The following is a 22,558-nucleotide window of genomic DNA, read 5'->3' as shown; positions in this document are numbered from 1 at the left end:
TGATTAATTACTGGATTGATTTGATTATTGATTTATTGATTATATGGACCTGTATAAATATGCACACAGCACAATGTTACTTTGCCATTGCTTGAGAAAGATACCAGGAAGCGGATCGAAACGTTGCATGCCTGGTGACTAAAGTCACTTTATTTATTTTACTCTTTGGATGTGCCGTGGAATTTCTTCTATTTATTCATTTGGAGCAGGATCGTCTCCTCAGCCACTGGCACTCCATCTATACGCAAGAAAGTGCAGTGCTGCCCAACTCTCATTTTTTTTTCTAGATAGATAGATAGATAGATAGATGTGCATTGTACAGCCACTTTATTACAGACGTCCATGTAGTAGCTGATCTTGGGCTCTTTTCACAGGATTTAATTAGTGGGAAGTTTTCATTTTACATAAAATGCCACAAACTATATATGAACACTATACAAATATACATAAAGTAAAATGTGCATAAAATACAATACAATACAGTCTCGTTCCCTCCATAAGCTGTTGGTGCGGAGCTCACGCACCACTGCTAATTAAATACATTTCACAGCAGTGTTAGGAGTAATAGATAAAGTGTCTTATTAGGACAGACTTACCCGTAGTGCTGTTCTTAATTAATTTGCCATGAGATCGATATGGCCATATATGTATCCAAATGTGGCCGTTGTAGAGTTTTCAATTTGTCACTTATTGAGTCCTTAGGACACGCAATAGTAATCAAGTAAGTTTGCAGTCACCATTTGATATGTTTGGTAGGCAGTACAGTTGCTGTATGTAATATTCAACTGCGATGTCAGTTGCTTACCAAGCTTGGCACTTCTTTCAATGGAGGATCATACATACGTGACTTTGCTTCAGTTTCTCACGTCTTGTAAAGCGCTCTTTACCTCGCTGATACGTGCGCTAGTGCCGGCACTTGTCTCTGGCGCATGCAGGTTGGTGTCTTCACAACGCTATCTCTATTCTTTGGCTACCGGATTATATCCTAGTATGGAAATTTATGCTCCTAGATGAACTTTACAATTCCACAAGAGCTTCACATTGAAAGTGAGTCACAGCTCTTAATAGTTCATCCATTGATAGCAGGCTTTGGTTCTAAGGTATGGAATGTGGTCATACTTTATTGTATGCTGAAATGTTTTAGGCATTATATAGCCTTCCACACAAATAAAGAGTATATGTGCACCTAATTTTATCACTGGGATGATCTATTATACCGTAGAATGTCTGATAAAGTTTACCTACAGCTACTACCATGTGGTTTTACATGTATGTTAGACATATAGATTTAAACTGAGGGGGTCATTTATTATACTAAAATCTGCCTATATTAGGCATATTTCAGGTGCAGATGGCGGTGCAACGGTTAGTTATGGCGCAATCTGCAACTTCTCCCTGCTCATGCCAGGTCTAAAAAAGTGGGCGTGGCATGGGCACAGAAGGGCTGGTAGGCCCGACTCATTCATCATTTTCTAGGTGTAGGCGTAGAAAATGGTCTAAATCAGTGGTGCCCAGCCATTTTTCGTCTGAGGGCCGCACTAGACTTGGTAAAAATTTCCCGGAACCAGGTAGCTTTGCCAGAAATTAACACAAACGCTGTGAGGGGGCACGTGTGAGCATTACTACTGTGAAGATGGCACATATCTGGCATCACTACTGTGAGGCGGCACATATCTGGGCATAACTACTGTGAGGAGGGCACATATCAGGGTATAACTACTGTGAGGAGGGCACATATCAGGGTATAACTACTCTGAGCTATGAGGAGGGTATATATCAGGGCATAACTACTTTGAGGGGGCACGAGTGAGCATTACTACTGTGAAGAGTGCACATATCTGGCATAACTACTGTGAGGGGGCACATATCTGGGCATAACTACTGTGGGGAGGTCACATATCAGGGCATAACTAATGTGAGGAGGGCACATATCAGGGCATAACTACTGTGAGGATGGCACATATCAGGGCATAACTACTGTGAGGAGGGCACATATCAGGGCATAACTACTGTGAGGAGGGCACATATCTGGGCATAACTACTGTGAGGAGGGCACATATCTGGGCATAACTACTGTGAGGGGGCAAATATCTGGGCATAACTACTGTTAAGGGGCATGTATGAGCATTACATCTGTGAAGAGGGCACATATCTTGGCATTATTACTGTGAGGGGGCATGTGATGTATACATGTGTGTAATGTATGTAGTGCAGTATGTGATGATCACACACTGCATTACATACATTACACACATGTATACATCACATACTGCGCTGTGACCTTCTTCTGCAGGTCTACCTTGATGTCTGGTCTTTAGGCTTCAGTCAGATCCTCCACCGCCATGCTTGCACTGTGTGCCCGACACCACCAGGAGCTGGCCCCTCCTCCTTTCATCTCCCGCTGGCTTCTCCTACAGAAGGGCGCTCTATCGCTCCAGTGCCCGCCCAATCTTAACAATCAGGGGCGTAGCTAGAAATGACTGGGCCCCATAGCAAAAAAAATTATGGGACCCCCCTCCCCCACATACCTATCGGACCTTCCACCCCTCCAGGACCTCCCACCTCAACATCCCCCTAAGTGTCGTCCACAGATCCCCCCCCTTCAGTGTCGTCCACAGATCCCCCACTTCAGTGTCCTCCAAAGATCCCCCCCTTCAGTGTCCTCCAAGGAGCCCCCCCTTCAGTGTCCTCCACAGATCCGCCCCTTCAGTGTCCTCCACAGATCCCCCCTTCAGTGTCCTCCACAGATCCCCCCCCTTCAGTGTCCTCCACAGATCCCCCCCTTCAGTGTCCTCCACAGATCCCCCCCCCCTTCAGTGTCCTCCACAGATATCCCCCCCGGCTTCGCAGGCCGCATTTGGCCCGCGGGCCGTAGGTTGGGCATCACTGGTCTAAATGTAAGCCAGCTAGAAAGCTGGCTTACATTTAGAAGCTGTGCTGGATGTGCCAAAGTTATGTACAGGCCAGTGCCTTTTCATAACTTCGGCGATCCACCGCCAGTGCAGGGGCTTTATTAAGACCGGCGTCTAAAATGCCAGTCTTAATAAATGACCCCCTGAGTCTTTATAACTGTAATGCATGGGGATGGGTTGTCACGACCATGGTTATGGTCGTGACTCCTTGAGCTGCATGCAGTTGCCCGCGGTCTGGTCTTGTTGTCAATCACAGGTGAGGGCTGTTAGCATTATGCCTCATGTGTGGTTGCCGCTGGCAACATGATGTTATTTGGCAGTATAGCAGCCTGAGCTGGTTGCTAGGCAGCTTGCTGTCAAGTGCATGCGGTTGCACCTGGCAACCTCTCTTTGTAGGTGTGCACTTTGTATGTTTGGTGTGCACGGGATTTAAGTTATGTGTGCATTTCCCCTTTAAGTGACACTAACCTTCTCTGGTGTTGGAAGGGTTAATTCCTTTCCTAGTATGTCTGTGTGGGTGGGGCTACTTGGGCTATTTAGCCTCTGCTGGAAGCCTGTAGCTGAGGGGTACTCCAGGCATGTTATGCTGGAGTCATCCTCCTGGTATCCAGATGCCATCTATACAGTGAGGGCCACCCTTGTGGTCATAAAACTAATGTATTGATGTTATGCTTATGTTTGTGTGGAGTCTCACCTTATTGCAGTTATGCATCTGGTTTCCTGTGTGAGTTTATGTTGTGTGCTGTGTCCTTTTGTGTTTGGTGTGGATAACAGCTATTGAGCACGGGTTCCAGTCAGTGTGTCTGTGGCAGGTAGGTGTGGAAGTGGTTTCACTCGCCTGCCATATCCATATGCTGTTGATGTTCCCCTTTCCTTGCAGCTTGGCCAGTGAGACTCCTGTTCCTCCGTGTCTAGGAGGAACAGGTCGTCTTACCCTGCTCCTAGTCCAGGGATCTCGAGGGTTAGTAGGGACTCGAGGTTGCTGAGTATGAGCCCTCCTACCATCTGGGTTGGCTCATACAGTTAGGAGTCAGGGTCAGAGTTAGGGACGCTTTAGGAGGTGACCTGCTCCCTAATTCTGTTGTCCAGGCCTAGCAGCTTCCTTATCCTTAACATCGCACGGATGAGGGTTTCCCCCACTCTCATCCGTGACATGGGTATTAGAAGGAATGGTGAATGTGCCATCTGAAAGCTTTTTTTTCCCCGTTTAGGATCCTTATATTTCTTGCTTTATGACGGGTACATAATGGGTCCCTAGCACATATTTGGAATAGTCTTTTAAATACAGCATGTACTTTATTGCAATACCTATTCTTAATAGGGTTGCAAGCGTTATAAAAAAAAAGGTGTCCCAGGTAGGAGAGATTCATGAAATAATAAAACAACCTACACTCACCTATTTCACTCACCACCACTTCCAATGCCACATTTTCTATCCTTCCCGTCATGACGCCATCCTCTTGGCTGCAGCGATAAAGTGGCCGTATACCCCAGACACCGCTGCAGCCAATCATTGGCCTCAGCAGTATGTGGAAACTGACCCATGAGGCCGGTGATTGAGTGCAGTATACAAGTACGTCATCGCTTCAGCCAAACAGATAAAGCCTGGTGGGGTGGACCAGAGCAGTGGTTCTGGAAATGGCAACTCCCGAGTACTTTTATTACTTTATGACCATTCTTGTCTCGGGGACGACGACCCTCTTTTTATTAGTAGTAGTGATGTACATTGACCTGTACGTGTTGATGTCACTACAAATGCAATTATGTGAATGTATGGAAAATTTGTTTAAAGCCAAGCTTTCCATATACTTAAACATGCAAAGTCACCTTAATTAAGACATACAATATTTAAAACGATTTTATTCCTGAAAATATTCTGTACAGTCAGTATACACAGGTTTATGTTACATCTGGAGAGTCACACACTACAACAACACACTCAAAAACATTACAATCGCTTTACACTGCAGTGAGGAGGACAAGGGGGGATCCATATGGGCAAGGTGAAGCAATGTATAGTGTTACTGAGCATGGGTACACTGCATGGTGAACTGATATCTGGATACTCATAACCATTATACAATGCAGCAGTTGTTCATGAACAGAGTCTAGATATTCAGTATAATTATATAAGGAGGCGTGATCATTTACAGAAGACATTATTGAAACTGTGAGATACTACATGGCATTTCCAGGTGCAGTAAGGCACTTTCGGAGTTAGCCTTGTAGGTTCCCCCCTTCCCTAATAGACACAAATCTCATAATCCACCTTCCTTTTTGTTCTAGAGGAAGGCATTGGTACCCATGGCCTTTTTAGCTTATGCCCCTCTTACAGTATTTTAGCCTACACTATGCTGCATGGCACATAAATGCACCATTGCCATAATGACAATACCTCAATTATTATTACAGAGGTCATAAAAATTAACAGTCCTAAAAATCTGAACGTAAAATGTTCTGTTCATACAAAACAAAAACAGCAAGATACAAATAAAATAAAATTATTCCTAATATATTTTCTGTATGTACATGGATTTGTATATATTAAATTCTGTATATCAAATAAAATGCAACAAAAACATAAAAAGTAACATGTAAACAGCCACAATATTTAGAAATAGGATCACATTTGTATTAACCAAGAGTTGGATACAATAGTTTCCATTGGACAGGAGGACCTTTTTAATAAGTATGACTGGAAGCAGTTTAACCATTGATGTACTGTATATATCTTATTGAATTTTGCTTACCATAGGAATTCAGCATAGATGGCAAAACGTTAAAGGCTAGACCATATACCATATCTGTGTCAAATCATACATTAAGAACAGAGGGGAGAAGGCCATGGCAATGCAGTCTCATTAAGCATACACATAGAAAAGCATGAGAACAGGACACGTACCAAGAGAAGTTTGACTATATTCAACCAAGGAAGTAAGAACACCTAATTGACCAGAACTGGGTAAATCAATCACAATTACAATTATTAACCCCTTCACATCAATCTTAATGTTCTCTGTTTCCGTATGCATGGTTTGCTGAGGTGTGTGTACTTTCATCGACTCAGCATTAAATACTCATGGATTTATATGAATTAGATTTTTTTTCTTATTAGTACAATCCGCAATTTAAATTCGGAAAGTGTTTCATTTCTTGTGTTGCACCTTGGGGGTGGGGGGATTGAACCCAGCAGTTCCTTAATATGTGTCCAGGAAAATAACACTAATAATATCACTAACAAATATATTAACAATTTATATTATGAAATATATTTAAAATAAATATTGTTTTAATGGTGTAACTCTCTGGGAGTTGCTGGGAAAGTCTAGAATTAAGATACAATGGCCAACCCTTTACTCTTCACAGGTAGGAAAGAATTTCAAGAGATATGGGTTGTTAGATTGTCTGCTCTGATCCTGTAATAAAACGATTCTAGCTTATATTAGTAGATTTATGTACTACATGTGCGAATTGATCAGATACTGCTGCCTTGTAGGAACAGAACTTTAAAGTGCATGGCATGTAAGGTATGGCATTTCATTTACATTGCAATAGTTTGCCTAATTTATAAAGACAAGTTCATGAAAGTAGTGCTGTTTCCCAATGAGTACAGATCCTCCTGTGAACTGGAATTGAAAAGATTTCCATAGATAAAATCATTTTCTTTGGACCAACATTTCTTAAGATTCCTTAGAGAAACCTCTGGCTTTCTATAAAAAAAATGTTGAAAAGAGCACACTATGTACTTTATAATTTAATTTTGGCTCAGTGGATGCGATAGATGCAAATTACAGCTGTGTGAAACCAAGGGTAAATAACAGCTACGTGGTGGTATTTTAGTCCTCCTTTTGAAAACAGTGGCAGATTCACTAATCCTGCAGGCAGTGTAAACTTAGGCAGTATAAGTCCACATTCACACAACCGGATTTTTGGTCTGCGTGCGATCGGCATTTTTGTGCAGATAGGATGCGGACCCAATCATCTCAATGGGTCTGAAAAAATGCGAACAGCACACCGTGTGATGTCCGCATCCGTTTGTCCATTCTGCAGCCCCACAAAAAAGATAGAGCATGACCTATTCTTGTCCGTTTTGCAGACAAGGATAGGCACTGTTACAATGGATCCACAAAAAAAATAAAACTATTCAAAACAGACGTCACACAGACATCATCTGTATTTTTTGTGGACCGCAAAATACATACAGTTGTGTGAACGCACCCTAAAGGTGTGCTAGATTTATCACAGTGGCTCAGGCTGGATGATAAATTTGGTGCATGGCTGAAAACCTTTGTCTAATTTTATACCAACTATTGGTTGGCTTATTATGTGCCATAATTTTGGTATTCCCTTCCCACTAAGGCACGCCTTCTTGACAAGTTAGGTACAGTGGATTTTTCTGAGACTAGAAGCGACAAACATAATGTTCTGTTCTAGAAAAACCCACAGCAGCAGAATGTGTGATTTTGGCCTAAAAGGATAATTAAACTCAATTCATATAAAAAAAATTTGCATATAGTCGACAGTATATGTCTGGAAGCGAAATATGTATGATATACAGGTGTCCACAGATTTCAGTGTGACAGACATATACTGAAAGTTTCTCTCTTGGCCTACTACATGTGAAACGCGAAAAATTTTAATATTGTGCAAAAGTTCATTTATTTCAGTAATGCAACTTAAAAGAAATTGCATTAATACAACTTAAAATTAGAATATTGTGAAAAGGTTCAATATTCTAGGCTCAAAGTGTCACACTCTAGACAGCTAATTAATCCATACCCCCTGAGCAAAGGGTACCTCAAAATTGTGACTTTGGGGTTTCATAAGTTATAAATCATAATCATCCAAATTATAACAAAATAAAGGCTTGAAATATCTCACTTTGCATGTAATGAGTCTCTCTCATATGTTAGCTTCACCTTTTATGTTGCATTATTGAAATAAATGAACTTTGCACGATATTCTAATTTTTCAAGTTTCACCTGTATAAGGCTGAGTTCACACGGGCGAGTATTCCGCACAGATGCGATGCGTGAGGTGAACGCATTGCAACCGCACTGAATACCGACCCATTCATTTCTATGGGGCTGTGCACATGAGCGGTGATTTTCATGCATCACTTGTGCATTGCGTGAAAATCGCAGCATGCTCTATATTGTGCGTTTTACACGCAACGCAGGCCCCATAGAAGTGAATGGGGCTGCGTGAAAATTGCAAGCATCCGCAAGCAAGTGCGGATGCGGTGCGATTTTCACGCACGGTTGCGAGGAGACGATCGGGATGGGGACCCGATCATTATTATTTTCCCTTATAACATGGTTATAAGGGAAAATAATAGCATTCTGAATACAGAATGCCTACTAAAATAGGGATGGAGGGGTTAAAAAAAAAAATTATAATAATTTAACTCACCTTAATCCACTTGTTCGCGCAGCCGGCATCTCTTCTGTCTTCATCTGTGAGGTAAAGGACCTGTGATGATGTCACTGCGCTCATCACATGGTCCATCATATGATCTATCTCCATGGTGATGGATCATGTGATGGACCATGTGATGAGTGCAGTGACGTCATCAAAGGTCCTATTCCTCAAAGAAGAAGACAGAAGAGATGCCGCCTGCGCGAACAAGTGGATTAAGGTGAGTTAAATTTTTAAAAAAAAAATTTTTAACCCCTCCAGCCCTATTTTAGTAAGCATTCTGTATTCAGAATGCTATTATTTTCCCTTATAACCATGTTATAAGGGAAAATAATAATGATCGGGTCTGGGTACCACATTCATTTTTTTTATCACGCGCGTGCAAAACACATTGCACAACTGAACAACGGAACGCAATCACAGTCAAAACTGACTGCAATTGGGTACCTACTCGCGCGGGTTTGCTGCAATACACCTGGGACGCATCCTGAACAAATCCGTCACGCCCGTGTGAACCCAGCCTAAGGATGCCAGTTTTTGACTCTACAGAAAATGTGTTCTATGAGATTTAAAAAGTACAGGACACCACAAAAAAGTATGGCGGAGGTTTATCAAGACTGCCGTTTCCATACGCAAGCCTTGATCCCCTGTGCAGCAGAGTGAGATGCGCCTACGGTAATTTATTAAGAGGCAAATGCTTCTTTCGGCCCAAATTTGCCAGAAAATCAAATCTACCCCAGCTTATTTATTACCAATCCCAGTTTCCAACATGTTATAGCACATCTGGCATGTAAAAAAGTCTCTGCCTCTTTTTTTAGCACTACAAAAGTGGCGTTTTTCCCCTTTATATGTCAGATGTGTCCAGTGTATGGGAATACATTAGCACTGTATGTTTGGATCTATCTGAAGAAAAGACAGATCTGTCAAAAATGCAAAGGTTTGGACACTTTTTTGTTCATTTGTTTCAAATGATTACTGTTGGGTTGGCAGGAAGAAGCTTGATATATTCAGAAGGCAAAGGGTGCGTTTAAAAGTGTTTCAACCTCATTTTTTATATTTAAAGGGAATCTGTCACCAGTTTTATGGTGCCCAAAGGGTAGCGGAAATTAGTGACAGATCCCTTTAGCAAAATGTGGGGTCACTTTCTTTAATTGACCCAGCCGTGTTGCTAAAACCTTATATTGAACAGGTCCAGAGCATGCCGATGAGTCCTGAATATTCATGAGCTCCTGGCTGTCTCCGTCATGTGCTCATGAATATGGGGACTCAATAACATGCGCTGAAACTGTTAGAACCTAGCAGCATTAAATTGGTGACAGATTCCCTTTATAAATGGTGTAGAAAAGTAGAACATGTTGCAGGGAGATCATAGATGTCGAACTCTTATTAATTTATTCCCAATACTTAATCACAAAATGCCTTGTTACCCTTTATACATATGTGGCATGAGTTTTAACAGCATCTCCAAACGTGATCTTGGCATGAAAAAAAACTCCCATCAATTAGCTGCAACATTTTTGTGCCATTTTATGTATGTGCAGAATCTTCAACATTTTGTACATTGTCACTGGGTGTTTTTGTAAAGCTACGTCATGGAGCTTCTCACCTACATCTCTGTCAAGAGCATATAAAACATGTCCCTTTTTGTTTTTGTACTTTCTTGGGGGTTAACCTTTGGCACAATTCTTAATAAAAAATGATCTGCTATGATATATGAATGATATCAGTAGGCCCAACGTGTCATGGAAAATGACCATCTGTAATCCACCTGGTGACTATGAGCAATGTGGGTTTATTTCTACTAGATTTCATAAATCTCCTCTAATCTGTATACTTGTAAATCTATTTTGGATGAGTATATAAAAATAGCCATAATAACCATTACAATAGATGTAGCACCATAACAGAAATGTATGTGCAACTTTATTCAATGAAAATGCCCTTTTACTGCTATTCTGAAGGTGGACGCTCCCATCAATCTCGATTGTGCTTTGTGGAAGAAAAAAGTGCCAGTTTCAGTAACTGTCCTCTTTTAGTATAAGGAAAGAAGATGCTGTTAATAAATACCGATTCATATATAACAAATCATTTAGTGCTATTAAGTGCAGTGATTCTTAATGTCATATGTTCACCTTGCAATTTTTCCTCTTAACAGCTGTCATTCATTATTTTCTTACAGAAAAGGGGGATATGGTATTAGGCTGGTTCCAAAGGCTGTAATGTTATGGCCGCAGTACTCAGAACTTCCATGAGGTTCTTCTAAACTGACTATGATCACCATATGGTTCTATGGATCTAAGTTGAATTTAGTTGAGCCATGGGAGGTCTGGACACTGTGGTTGCAATACGGATGTTACACGTGGTCACATTATGGCTGTCTGAAACTGTCCTATTGGTCAGAATTTTCATAAAATAAATTTACTATAAAACTGACCAACCACTGTTTGGTTTTGTATCTGTCATTTGTTTAAATTTATCATGTCAATTATCCTGAGTTTGTCTTAAGGGTATTTTTTATACATTTCCACTGTATGAATATACCCTTAAAACACAAATTCATACAGATCGTTATAGGGTAGACCTATTAAGAACATTGTTATGTACTTGCTAACCCTTGCCCTAGGATTACTTAAATCCAGTCCTCAAGGAACCCAAACAGATCATGTTTTAAAACAGACTCTATTAAGTGAACACCTTAGCAATTACTCATCTAATAACCCTAATTTTAAAAAAGTGCAAAATTAAGGAAATCCTCAAAACCTAACTTGCCGAGTTTCTGTGAGTACTGGAATTAAGAAATGCTGTTCCAGATAATTTATGATTGGTTTTAAGCTAGTGTTCTGGCAAGTGACACAGAATCAGGTCACACACGTAAAGATTTTCTGCCAAAAAACTGTGGACACAGCAATAATTCATGAGTTTTTAGATAGTGGTATATAAACACTGAGTAGCTGTCATATGATAAAGTAATCCAAGCTTTTTCCACCAACCCTCGGTCCTGTATAATGCTCTTTGGCAGATGCCCATCTGTAAAATTTTCCCATAAATGCACCCACTTTTTATGTCTCTTTGAATTCATCACACCACCAGACGTTGGCTATACACATAGATGGAACACACTTCACATGAGAATTGTTGTAGTTCATATGCTTGCACAGAATCTTTCTATGTTTTGTTACCTCCTTTTTGAGACTTGAGAATGAAGAATAGTATATAAAATCAGATAGCATGTAATAGTACCATACAGAAGTAGTCTAGTGCTCAGAATGGCTTACAAACTTTAGAGGGACCCAGATAATGTCAATCTCATTCGATATGTAACGAGATACAACTCAATGTTATTTAATGACGTGTCTTATACAAAGTGATATACTGGAATTTAAACTCTATTCTGACATTACAAAATAAATACACTGTAATGAATACGCTGAACATAGTGCACAGGAACTGAGATTTGTTTCCTCGGGAAAAGAAACACTTCACAATTTATCATCCATTAGGTTGGACCTTTGCAGTGGGAACAAACGTCTCAAATTCACTTCCGAAAAACGTCAAAACAAAGACAACTTTTTCACAAACTTTTTGTTTTGTGGGAGATAGCACTTTGGAACAAAATGCAATTGGAATTATTGTCATAATGTGATTTAAACCATAATTTTGTCCCACAAAACAGCTCTAAAAACCTAACCATTTATTAGAAAGGCCCAATTAAACCAATATAATATATCAACCAAACATTTTTACTTATGTCAGATAAATATCTGTCTGATTGCCATGAAGGAAATGCCTCTAACCTAACATTGCAAACTGGCTGTCACTGCAACCTAACCTTGTACCCAGCTTTGATTTGCAGGCTGTGCTGTGGCAGCCATATTAAACCCTCCTTGTGGTGGCAGAGCAGAGTCAAAGTTGAAGTCCATCTCATCATTGTCCATGAAGTCGTTGAGAATAATGGATTCCACATCACATTCTAAAGTACCATTGAACATATCTAAGTCTAAGTCTGTTGGGAATCTGTCCTGATTGTACACTTGAGGATGATGATGATGGTGGTGGTGGTGATGGTGATATGTGCCTTGGTATGGCCCTTCCAGCAGGCTTCCATGTCCACCTTGACTACTGAAGTAAGGGTGATGTGGAACAGATGACAAGCCACAGGATTCAGAATTTATCAGTCCACTTGAGCTAGCTAAGGCACTGTTGTTAACAGAGCAGTGATGGTTGAGCGTGGGTGGGTGGTACAGGTTGTGGCTTTTTATTAGACTGGCAGAGTAGGGCACTTGTCCTGAGTCACAATTGTTTAGCATGCCTGTGTTCTGCCTATGGTTACGCTGTGGCCCTAGCATAGTGGATAAACCTGGTTCACTTTGCACAACTCCTTCTTTATGTCCATAGGACATGGCAGTAAGAAGATCCTGGAGGGATGAATTCCTGTATGTACTGCCTGGAGAGAAAGCAGCTTGTTTGTTCTCTTGGATTGTCTGCATGGGTAACCGTCTCATCATTCCCATAGCTGGTTGGCTATAAACAGTGCCACAAAAAGCATTAGAGTTGTTGCCTAAAGTTGGGCACTTTGTTGTAAAGGAGAATCCAGGGTTGCGTTGGCGTAGAGCAGCAGCAGCATTCACACTATAACCATCCTGGAGCTCATCCAGTAAATTATCTGAAAGTCCCTCACCCATACTTATAGTACCACTTAGTTCTGTAAGCCGTGGCATTTCAACTGAACAGCGGGCATTAGGAGATAGGGCACTAGATGGGCTGGGGTACATGAGAGGGGAGGAAGGTGTCACATCATCATCATCCAGATCATCTGGCTCATCATTTCCCAAAATCGGTGAGAGTCTTCCACTCATATTTGCTGCCACAGGGTTGGCTCTACTGTGAAATTCAGCCCAAACATCAAAGTCATCACTGGTGTGGGAAGATGGACTTTCAGACCACTTTGCTTGTTGAGAAGAAGGACTGCCTTCTACAGTTGGCTCTGGTGCAGTCTGTACCTGCTGTTGCTGCTTCTTCTTCCCAGCTTTGCTCTTTATCCTTAAAAATTTTCCACTTGTGCTGTCCATAGAGGCCGCTCTCCTTCGTGGAGTCTTCCCAGTCTTTCCACCTTCGGGGTTTAGCATCCACCAAGAACTCTTTCCTGTTCCTTCATTTTGAACACGGATAAAACGTGTATGTAGAGAAAGATTATGTCTGATGGAATTCTAAAAGTAAAAAAAAAAAAAAAGTTTAGAGAAAAGTGGGAACGTGTACCAACTTTACAATTTACCCATCAATGACCAGTGATACCAATCCATTATCTGACCAACATAAAAATTGAACACTTTACTCTAGCCAAAGAATATAATGAAATAACCTACACAAAAATAATCATTTAAGGTAAATTAAGTTGAAAGTGGCAATGCTCAAGTTCAATTTGCTCCTAAGAATATGGCATAGATAATTAACTACAAGATGTAGGTAATAACAGCATGAAGAAAGGGCAGTATGCTCAAGCAGTAATTCCCGGGGGATAGTTTTATAAAACCATAATACATATTGCATCTAAATGTCTATAATATACTGTTCTCTTTGCTGACAAAATAGTATAACTAGTAGACATGGATAAACGCGTAGGGAACGCCAGGGGTAATGTGAAAGGTATGCTGTGGCTGACATCCAGTTGGAAAAGACATTCAGGAGGAGTACTGTGAACTGCTGCCCATCGGTCAGCTGCTTTCAGCCAATCAGCAATGTCAAAACTGTTCTCTTCATTCTTACATTACATTGGCTGACAGCAGATGATCGCCGCGATTCTATTTACAATGACCCTACCAAATATCCTTTTCAGATGGCTACCTGACACAATATACGGCCTACAGTGTGAAGATTTTGGAAGCTGCTGTGCATAAAAATCTTTGAAGTGGACACAGCCCAAAATCTGCAGTGGGACTCCTTTATTGTCAGAGTCATATACTGCATAAATATATACCAAAAGTACACACTTTTGGCATAAGGGCAGATATCAGTTCAAGTCTATGGGCATAATGATGTGCCGCAGGTCAGGAAATGTTTGCAGTCTATATAATAAACCTTCACTCCAAACACTGTGTGAACTTAAGATGGTCATAGGCTATAGATAACCATCAGCTGAACCTGCTGATTTCTGTGGGACCAGCCTGCCATCTAATGTTTATGGAGGTTCTGACTCTCTCTATTTGGCTGATGCCAGGGAAAAGAAGTGTTGAGCATGCTGGATTTCAAGTCTTCTCAAGGGAGGTAAGCCGTTGCCAGAGGAGTCTGGCAGCGGCTTATCCCCTCTCTCAATAGAGAAAACAGCCAACTGTTCACATTTATCAGAGAGATATGGAGGAACAAGTGTTTGGCCAGCAGCTACAGGAGGTGTATGGCAACCTATAGGCTTCCGCATACCTATCTGTATTGACTAGGGTATTTTACACACAGGCAATGAACCAGTGATCTGTATTTGTACCTAAAAACTACAGAACAGTGGGACATCAGATAGCCTGAACCTGATGGACATGTATCTATATAACCTATGTAAACCATAGGTTGAATTAACCTGTAAATTATGTTATGACGCAGAGGTACACTTTAACACAGCACGTCTTTTATCTTTGGAGCAAAATTTGCAGATGGTGATCCAGACATAATTAGTCTCTAATGAGCTTTATTTGTGTTATATTATCAGGATTGGCGTCTTACACTAGGACATTGTGCGTAAGCACAGAATCTGTCTTATGACTAATTTATATTTAATATCTATGAATTTGAACGTCATGCTTCAGAAACTAATATTATTTAAAAGATGCAAACATTTGAAGTCTTTAAAGGAGTTTTCCGCCTTTGCTATATTGATGACCATTCTCAGGCGGTCATACAAGCGCTGCCTTCTCTTCTCCGTTTACCTGCTAGCCACTGACATTGCAGCTGCGAGCAGTGCAATTACAGGTCAGCTGCCCCATTTGGCCTGTTTGCCATGCAGCGGCGGGACCTCCGGCCCGTCCCCATTATAGTCAATGGGGCTGGGCCCAACTTCCGGCAGCACGCTAGTGTGAAAGTCGCCTAAACAGGGTATCTCAGCCATTCATGGATAATATCAGAATACCCATAGTATGCGGTGGCCAGAGTTGACCGGGGTTATGGAAACAGTCAAGCTGTTTCAATAGTGCCCATATACGTGTATGGAAGTTACAGAAACAGCGTAGCACAGCACAGCCAGATCAACCAGTTTTGTATGCCACTGCATACAACAGTATTTGGATCTCAGCTATGAATGACTGAGATTGGAATCCCCCCTTTAAAGGGGTTGTCCAGGATTTTAACACTGATGGTCTACCCTCAGGCTTAGATTGGCAGGGGTGTGACACCCTGCACCCCTGCCAATCAACTTGCCTTCACTTCAGTTGAGCAGGGCTACAGTTACCAGTTCCATCCACTAGACAATGGGCAAAGCTGTGTAGTTCTGGTGCTGACTTCCAGTGCGGGAGCTATAACGAAACTGTTGATAGGTGGGGTAGGCCATCAATATCAAAATTATGGACAACCCCTTTAAGTTTATAATGCCAGGCCCACAGTAGTGCATACAGTGCTCACTGTAGTGCCCAAAGTGCTCACCTCATTAAAAGTAGCATAATACAGTAGTTCCACTTTGACTCCTCTCCATGATTTGCCTCTGGTATTAAGGTTCAACCGCCTTCAAATTAATGGTTCTGAGCTACTGCCTATAGACAAGAGCCACTGGCCTTTTCATACTACATTTCTGTATAAGACCTTGTTTTTTGGAGACATTGAGGATTTTTTAAAGAACTGTGAGATATGTTTTAAATATGTGTTTTCTTTACTGAATGGGTTTTAATGGTTATCTTAAATATGATTTATTTTATATATACTTAATATATTTTTTATTGTGCTTATTGTATTTTTTTTGCCTTTTAATCATTATTTTTTCATATGTAATGTTTTTCCATTTTGTCTGTACTGGCTATATGCCCGTACATTAAGGCTGGTTTACATGGGCTGAGCTAAAGCCGATTGTTGAGAAGGAAGCTTGTTCAGTGAAGGAGACCACTGAAGATCTCATTCACAGTATGAAGAGGAAGAGGGGTCACGATTGCCATTGCTCGTCCTCATTCAGCTGCACTGTTTCTGGGTAGCAGATAGCTGTTTAGACCACAAAATCTGCTGCCCAGAAACGATAATTTATGTGCCTGCACAAACTACAGGATCACCCGATGAATGAGCGTTTTGCTTGCTCATCGGCAGCACATTTAGATGGGCAGATTGTTGGGAACGAGCGTCCATTCCCGATAATCTGTCCGAATATCGGGCTGTGTAAATCCACCTTAAGTCAATGTACACATAGGCGTATGGTAGGGCATACTTTCATAGAACCTCAGCTGCTTGTATATAAAAAGTAAACCAAATGATAACATCTCCAGGTTTCATGGTGGCACATCAACGGGTCCTTTTCACTTTGCCGGAACTCAGTTCATTTTACTCCAATACAAGCCATTAATGCAGGTTTGTGACTGCTGCCATTCCACGGGGGCTAAAGAAAGTAGTGTACTTCACTTCAGGTCCACAAACCTAGCAAAATGATAACCTATAATAATTATTTCTACATTTTGTTTTTTCAGGTGCTTTTCTTCCCTGCTCTGTTCTTCTCAGGGTACTTCCCATCCCCCACGTCCACATGCCCAGTGTGTCTTTTGTATAGAGCAGCAAAGACATTAGAGGGCCTCTAATACAGACTGTATTTTACAAGCAATTTCGTAATGAGTAACTAGAAATACTAAATGTTCTGCAGCAATCTCTGAATGAAATATTATCAGACTATTAAAAAGATGGAAAGAAAATGGTTTGCTCTTCAACATAATAATCCTTTATAATGCAGGTGCCTGGGATGAGTAAATTCACTTCTAAAAGGCAACATAGAGGTGCTTTCACAAAAATTTCTGCTGCTGAAAATCGGTTTTACTCATTTAAATGAGTTGTTTTGGTGGCAAACACATGGAATTATGCAATGGAACAAATTGTCACAAAAATTTCTGACACCCCAAGGTCTAATTCACATACTGTAATTTTGTTGTTTTTCCGCCAAACTTTTAGCATATAAGATCACATTGAGCTGCATTTACAACAATAACGACAAGTTGTGGACTATCACAGGAGTGTATTTAAACACTACAAGGGGCGTACATAGATCTCTTCAGGCTTCCTTGCAAAACTAAGTATCAGTCAGTTTCCTAGTGAGCATGCATCAAACATTCCTAGGGAGAGTTACTTGTAGAAAAGGATTTGAGGGAACTTGTAGATCATAGGCTAAATACCAGCATTCAATGTCAATCAGCCACTTTTAAGGCAGGCAAGATAGTGTAATGTATTGAAAGAGCCATGGACTCACAGAGAGGGACATAATATTACCCCTGCCCAAAGCTTTAGTACGTTCTTATCTGGAATATGCAGTTCAGTTCTGGGCACTAGGACAATATGAAAAGGATGCCCTGGAACTGGAAAAAGTAAAAAGAAAAGTGACCAAACTGATAAGGGAAATGGAGGATCTTAGCTCAAAAGAATTCAAATTTAGTCTTGAGAAGAGGTGTCTAAGTGAGAACGGGATTCACATATATATAAGTATAAAATAGCCTGTACAAAAATACACTGAAAAGCTGTTCCATGTAAAATTCCCACAAAAGACAAGCGGGCACTGCCTCCGTCTGGAGAAGAAAAAGTTCCTTCTTTAGAGACAACAAGGCTTCTCGTAAGAACTGTGATTCTGTGGAATACTGTACCTCAGCAAGTGGTAACGGCAGGAACAGTGGAGGGTTTAAAAAAGGCTTAGATGAATTCTTAGAATTAAACAACATTAGTGCTTATAAAAATGGGTAGGATTCTGGCTTCTCACTTCCCTTCCCCTTATTCTCATCTCTTGGCTGAACTTGATGGTCTTATGTCTTTTTTCAACCATATTATGTACTGTAACTATGTTGCACTGAGACTCCCCTCCCCCTCGGTCCCTGAAAATTAGAAAAAGTTGCATTGTCTGCCTGGAAGGTATGCCACTGCACACTACAACAATCTTAGCTACTAGAAATGGCCATATGTAAAACCATATATCGGTCTTCACATTAACATGCATTCTTGGAGGAAGGTCAACATTTTGTTACCTACAGACCTCTTGTGAGATTGATTAACTGAGAAACGTAATTATTAAATCAAACCATGAATGAGCTACATAGCAGGCATTTGACATAGTCACCATTTTCCGCGGTCTGAGACAACTCAGATCACAGACATTGAATCCCTAAGATGCAGTGGTAAACTGCAGCCCGCTCCCTGTGACCAAGCAACCCCTTCGGCAACAAGATCACAGATGCCATTCGGTTAGCAAAATTTTTATAAAGTGGGATTAAAAAGTTATACATACCCAAAAAGCAACCAATGAAAACTACAGACTGCCCCGCAAAAAATAGCAATCGGACATCTTCTCTATTGATTCACATATGTCAGAATAATATATCACTATATAATATTTAATTATAAACTCATTCCCTTCCCCCAGTTCCCTCTCAGAATAGGGAATGATTTTGGTTTGATTTATAATTTATATTTATCCTACATTTATTTTAAATACTGAATTACTTTACAATTCATGCATACTAGTATTACAGACAGGGCTGTTACAACAGTGGGCATGGGTGCCACCTTACTCACCCTCCCATCCTGCCCAGACACACTGTCCTTCCTCTTCCTCACCCACATCAGACCCAGCTGCTGGAATCTAATTCTTATCCCTGCAGTCCATAGCCTGCGCTTCTCTGTCAAGCCTGTTCTTTGCACCCGTAGGGCACATGCACTTCCTGGCTCTCAAAGGGCCAGCGTGTGCATGCCCTAATTCTTTCCCAGCCTATAGCTGGCTGTTTCAGGGTATATATGGCACTTTCCCCAGAAGGAGGGTGCCTGAACTTTAGGTTGTCTAGATCGCTAGTTCCAAATGAAGCTGTGCTGTTCGTGTTTCCGTTCCCGTGTACTGACCTCTGCTACCTGACCCTAACCCTGCCTGTTTACCATATTGACCCTTCCCTGTCTGCCCTGACCTCAGGATACTTTCACGGATTTGCATGAACTCTGCATGCCCAGACCTCTGCCTGTTTCCCTACATGTATTGCCTGTTCTCTCAGTGCCACGGACCAGTGACTCTGATCCCCATGGGTCAGCAGCCAACTACACAGGGACTATTCCAGGAGGTAGCGGCCTGGTGGTTTCCCTACAGTTAAGTCCAGATCCCTGTAGAGGATTAAAGGCTGAAAACCAAGAGACTGCCAGGATACTCCCCTTTGGACTAGCCCAAAGTCAAACCAATTGGTTGGCACGGTGGTTCTACACCCACTGTCTGCAACAAGAGCTATGATTGTTTTCACAGAATTTTTCACCTTTGAAACTGGTTGACCTGTTGCATGTAAGCTTGGTAGCTGAAGGCATCTGTGTTGGTCCATGTTCATATGTGCCCACACTGCTGAATAAAATTGTTTTAATATATGCAAATGAACCTCTAGGAGCAACAAGGGCATTGCCATTACACCTAGAGCCTCCACTTTCTCTACAACTGTTGCGGCCTTTGCACTTTGATTGACAGGACCAGGCAGTGAAAACATAATCATGCCACAGAGACCATAGTTTTCTACAGGCACAATTAGGTTTTGGCACCTTCCATTACGTTCCATATTTTGGAGATATTCTTATCTACAAATGCTTCATCTAGATTGCTGCAAGGAGATAACATAGCACTGCATGGAGCCACATACAGCTCACATAGTGTTTATTTCCTTTTTCATGGAAAAACATGATATGATATTCACACTGAAAGACCAGTCTATCTACTGTGAATACTGTGTCTATAATGAGCCTCTGCTCCACATCTAGTGACTTATGAAGAGCACACCCTACAGTTATTTAGCAAGTGTGCATCTAGATACAGCATGTATTAGCATTTTAGAATTAAAGATAACTTTAAAATACCCTATTAGGGACTACAGAGGAGTTCTCCTGTTCAATATACTCAGTTACAAATGTTTCAATCACTAAGGAGGAACGAAAATTTCTGTGCATCATGCAGTCTATTGATTTTAATAGACACCATGTAATGTTTCATTTTCCTTGCTTCCGGTTTCCCCCTATATCATAGTTGATTACTAGGAGTCTTATTATCATGGCTTTCTACGATCATTTTATGTGTGGGGGGAGAACCCTTCTAACAAAAACTTTTCACCCGAAGTGGACATATAGTTAAAAAGGATCCTTTCAAAAATAATTATTTTTAATTTTTTTATTCTTGCTGTACTGATCATAAACATTCTTTATGAAGTTGTGTGAAAATGAAACGTACAAAAATAAAAATGTATGTGAACAACTCGATGCAGGTTTACATTTGAAAATTTGGCCACTTTTCTATTGAAACAATCTGAAGACATTTCGGCCAAAGTTATTCTTTCATTCAAAGAATTAAGTGTTCTCAGCAAGAACATTTAAGAACAATAAATAAAATGAGCCAACATGAAACCTAAAGGCGTCTCTAGGCGCACAATGAGCAAATGAACTCCATACTTTCATACCATATATTACTGGCAGCCAACCTCCCAATCAAAAGAATACTGCAACAAAGGCAAAAGTTAAGCTAAAAATGGAAAGTTCCAAAGGAAAGAACAGATTTGTAAAGGATTCTATATGTGGCTTATATTCCTTGCACTGCAAGATACCTCGAATTCTGTGATCACGCCTCAACAAAACGTATGTCATGAGTGACACAGGTCTTCAATTTGAAGGACACTTGTAACCAAGGCCAATGTGCAAGAACATAATGAGCAAAAAAATAGTCCTTCTAAGCAGTGGGAATATGTAGAATGGTTTGAAGAATAATCTTTACTCCTTCTCCTACTCCTCCTTTGCCAATTCTTGGGTGGTTTTCTTATTGAAGGAGGCACATAAAGACTGGTTTACAGCGATGGGCTATAAAATGTCATAAATTCTTAGGATTTTTATATTGATTGCCTATCCTCAGGTTAGGCCGTCAGTATCTGATTGAATGGTGTCCGTTATCCCCCCCCCCCCCCCCCACGATCAGCTGTTCTGAAGCATCTCCAGCACTGGATGTAAGCAATGGAACTGCACAACTCTGCCCATTGGGTAGTGGACAGAGCTGGTTACTGCAGCACTGTTGCCCTCACTTCAATGGGAGCAGCACTGCTTTAACCAGCTCCAACAACTACACAAGGGACTGATGTGTATTTCTGTCACAGGAACTACAACCAAACAGTTGATAGGTGGGGGTGCGGAATGTCGCACCTCCATCAATCAGATATTGATGGTCTATCCTGAAGATAGGCGATCAAGATAAAATTGCTGGACAACCCCTTTAAAAAAGTCAAGGACATTATGCAATTCAAGCATAATGCTAGGGCTACATGGTAACAATGCTGGGGTCACGGTCATGGAAAGATGTAAGTTGCACTGCAACCTCAATCGCTTCTAGGATGCTGTGAAGCTGCACTGCTATACAACAATATTCAGTCATGCCCCGCTTGTCACGCCCAAAATCACTATGTAGCCCCAGCCTAATTCTTCAGGATGTTTCAAGATAAATTTAAACCTTACATGCTCTCCATCTAAACATCTACATATAATTCAAATATTGCATGAGAGTCTTATTGAGCAGCGTTCAATATTCTGTTATAAATAATTCTAATCTTATTCAAGATAGGCCATCCCCCATATAAAGCAACACAGCCTTGATGCAAATGCAGTTCTATGATATAGTTCATACCCCAAGGTGATAGTGAGGATGATTTGAGGTGTGCTCATAAGGAGTCTCAACCACAAACATGGACATATAATGTCACGGTAAGATAGCGGACTTGTAGAACTCAAACTAATTGCTATGTGCTAGACTCAGCCTTGTATACTGATGACGAGCAGCTAACAGCTAATAATGAACATTTAATGTAGAGTATTTCTACACAGTGAAGATGAGAATTTTCTCTCTCCCACTATGCCTCCTCCTCCCTCCAAAGCACAGCGTTGCGTGTTTGGTCTGTTTGGGTCACTGAATGTCACCGCCTCACCCCACGCTGTCTGTGAATGCACCGGCTGAGCACGTCATTTTCTGTGCCCGAAAGTCATGGCATAAAACGAAATAAAGGGATAAGAGAGAGACAAAGAACTGGATA

The 22,558-nt window shown here is 41.1% G+C and overlaps 1 protein-coding gene across 1 annotated transcript in view; it reads right to left on the bottom strand.

Annotated features, from left to right (window-relative positions):
• Positions 1-8,851: 8,851 nt before the first annotated feature.
• Positions 8,852-22,558, bottom strand: part of FOXO6 (forkhead box O6) — an 80,839-nt gene continuing 67,132 nt past the window's right edge. The window contains exon 2 of the mRNA XM_040424310.1: positions 8,852-13,537. Coding sequence (XP_040280244.1) covers positions 12,155-13,537 — 1,383 coding nt within the window. The 3' untranslated portion in view covers positions 8,852-12,154. The remainder of the gene's footprint in view (positions 13,538-22,558) is intronic.

Source organism: Bufo bufo, chromosome 3 (assembly GCF_905171765.1).
Source record: "Bufo bufo chromosome 3, aBufBuf1.1, whole genome shotgun sequence".
Taxonomy (NCBI): Eukaryota; Metazoa; Chordata; class Amphibia; order Anura; family Bufonidae; genus Bufo; species Bufo bufo.
This window is presented reverse-complemented; position numbering and strand designations above follow the sequence as displayed.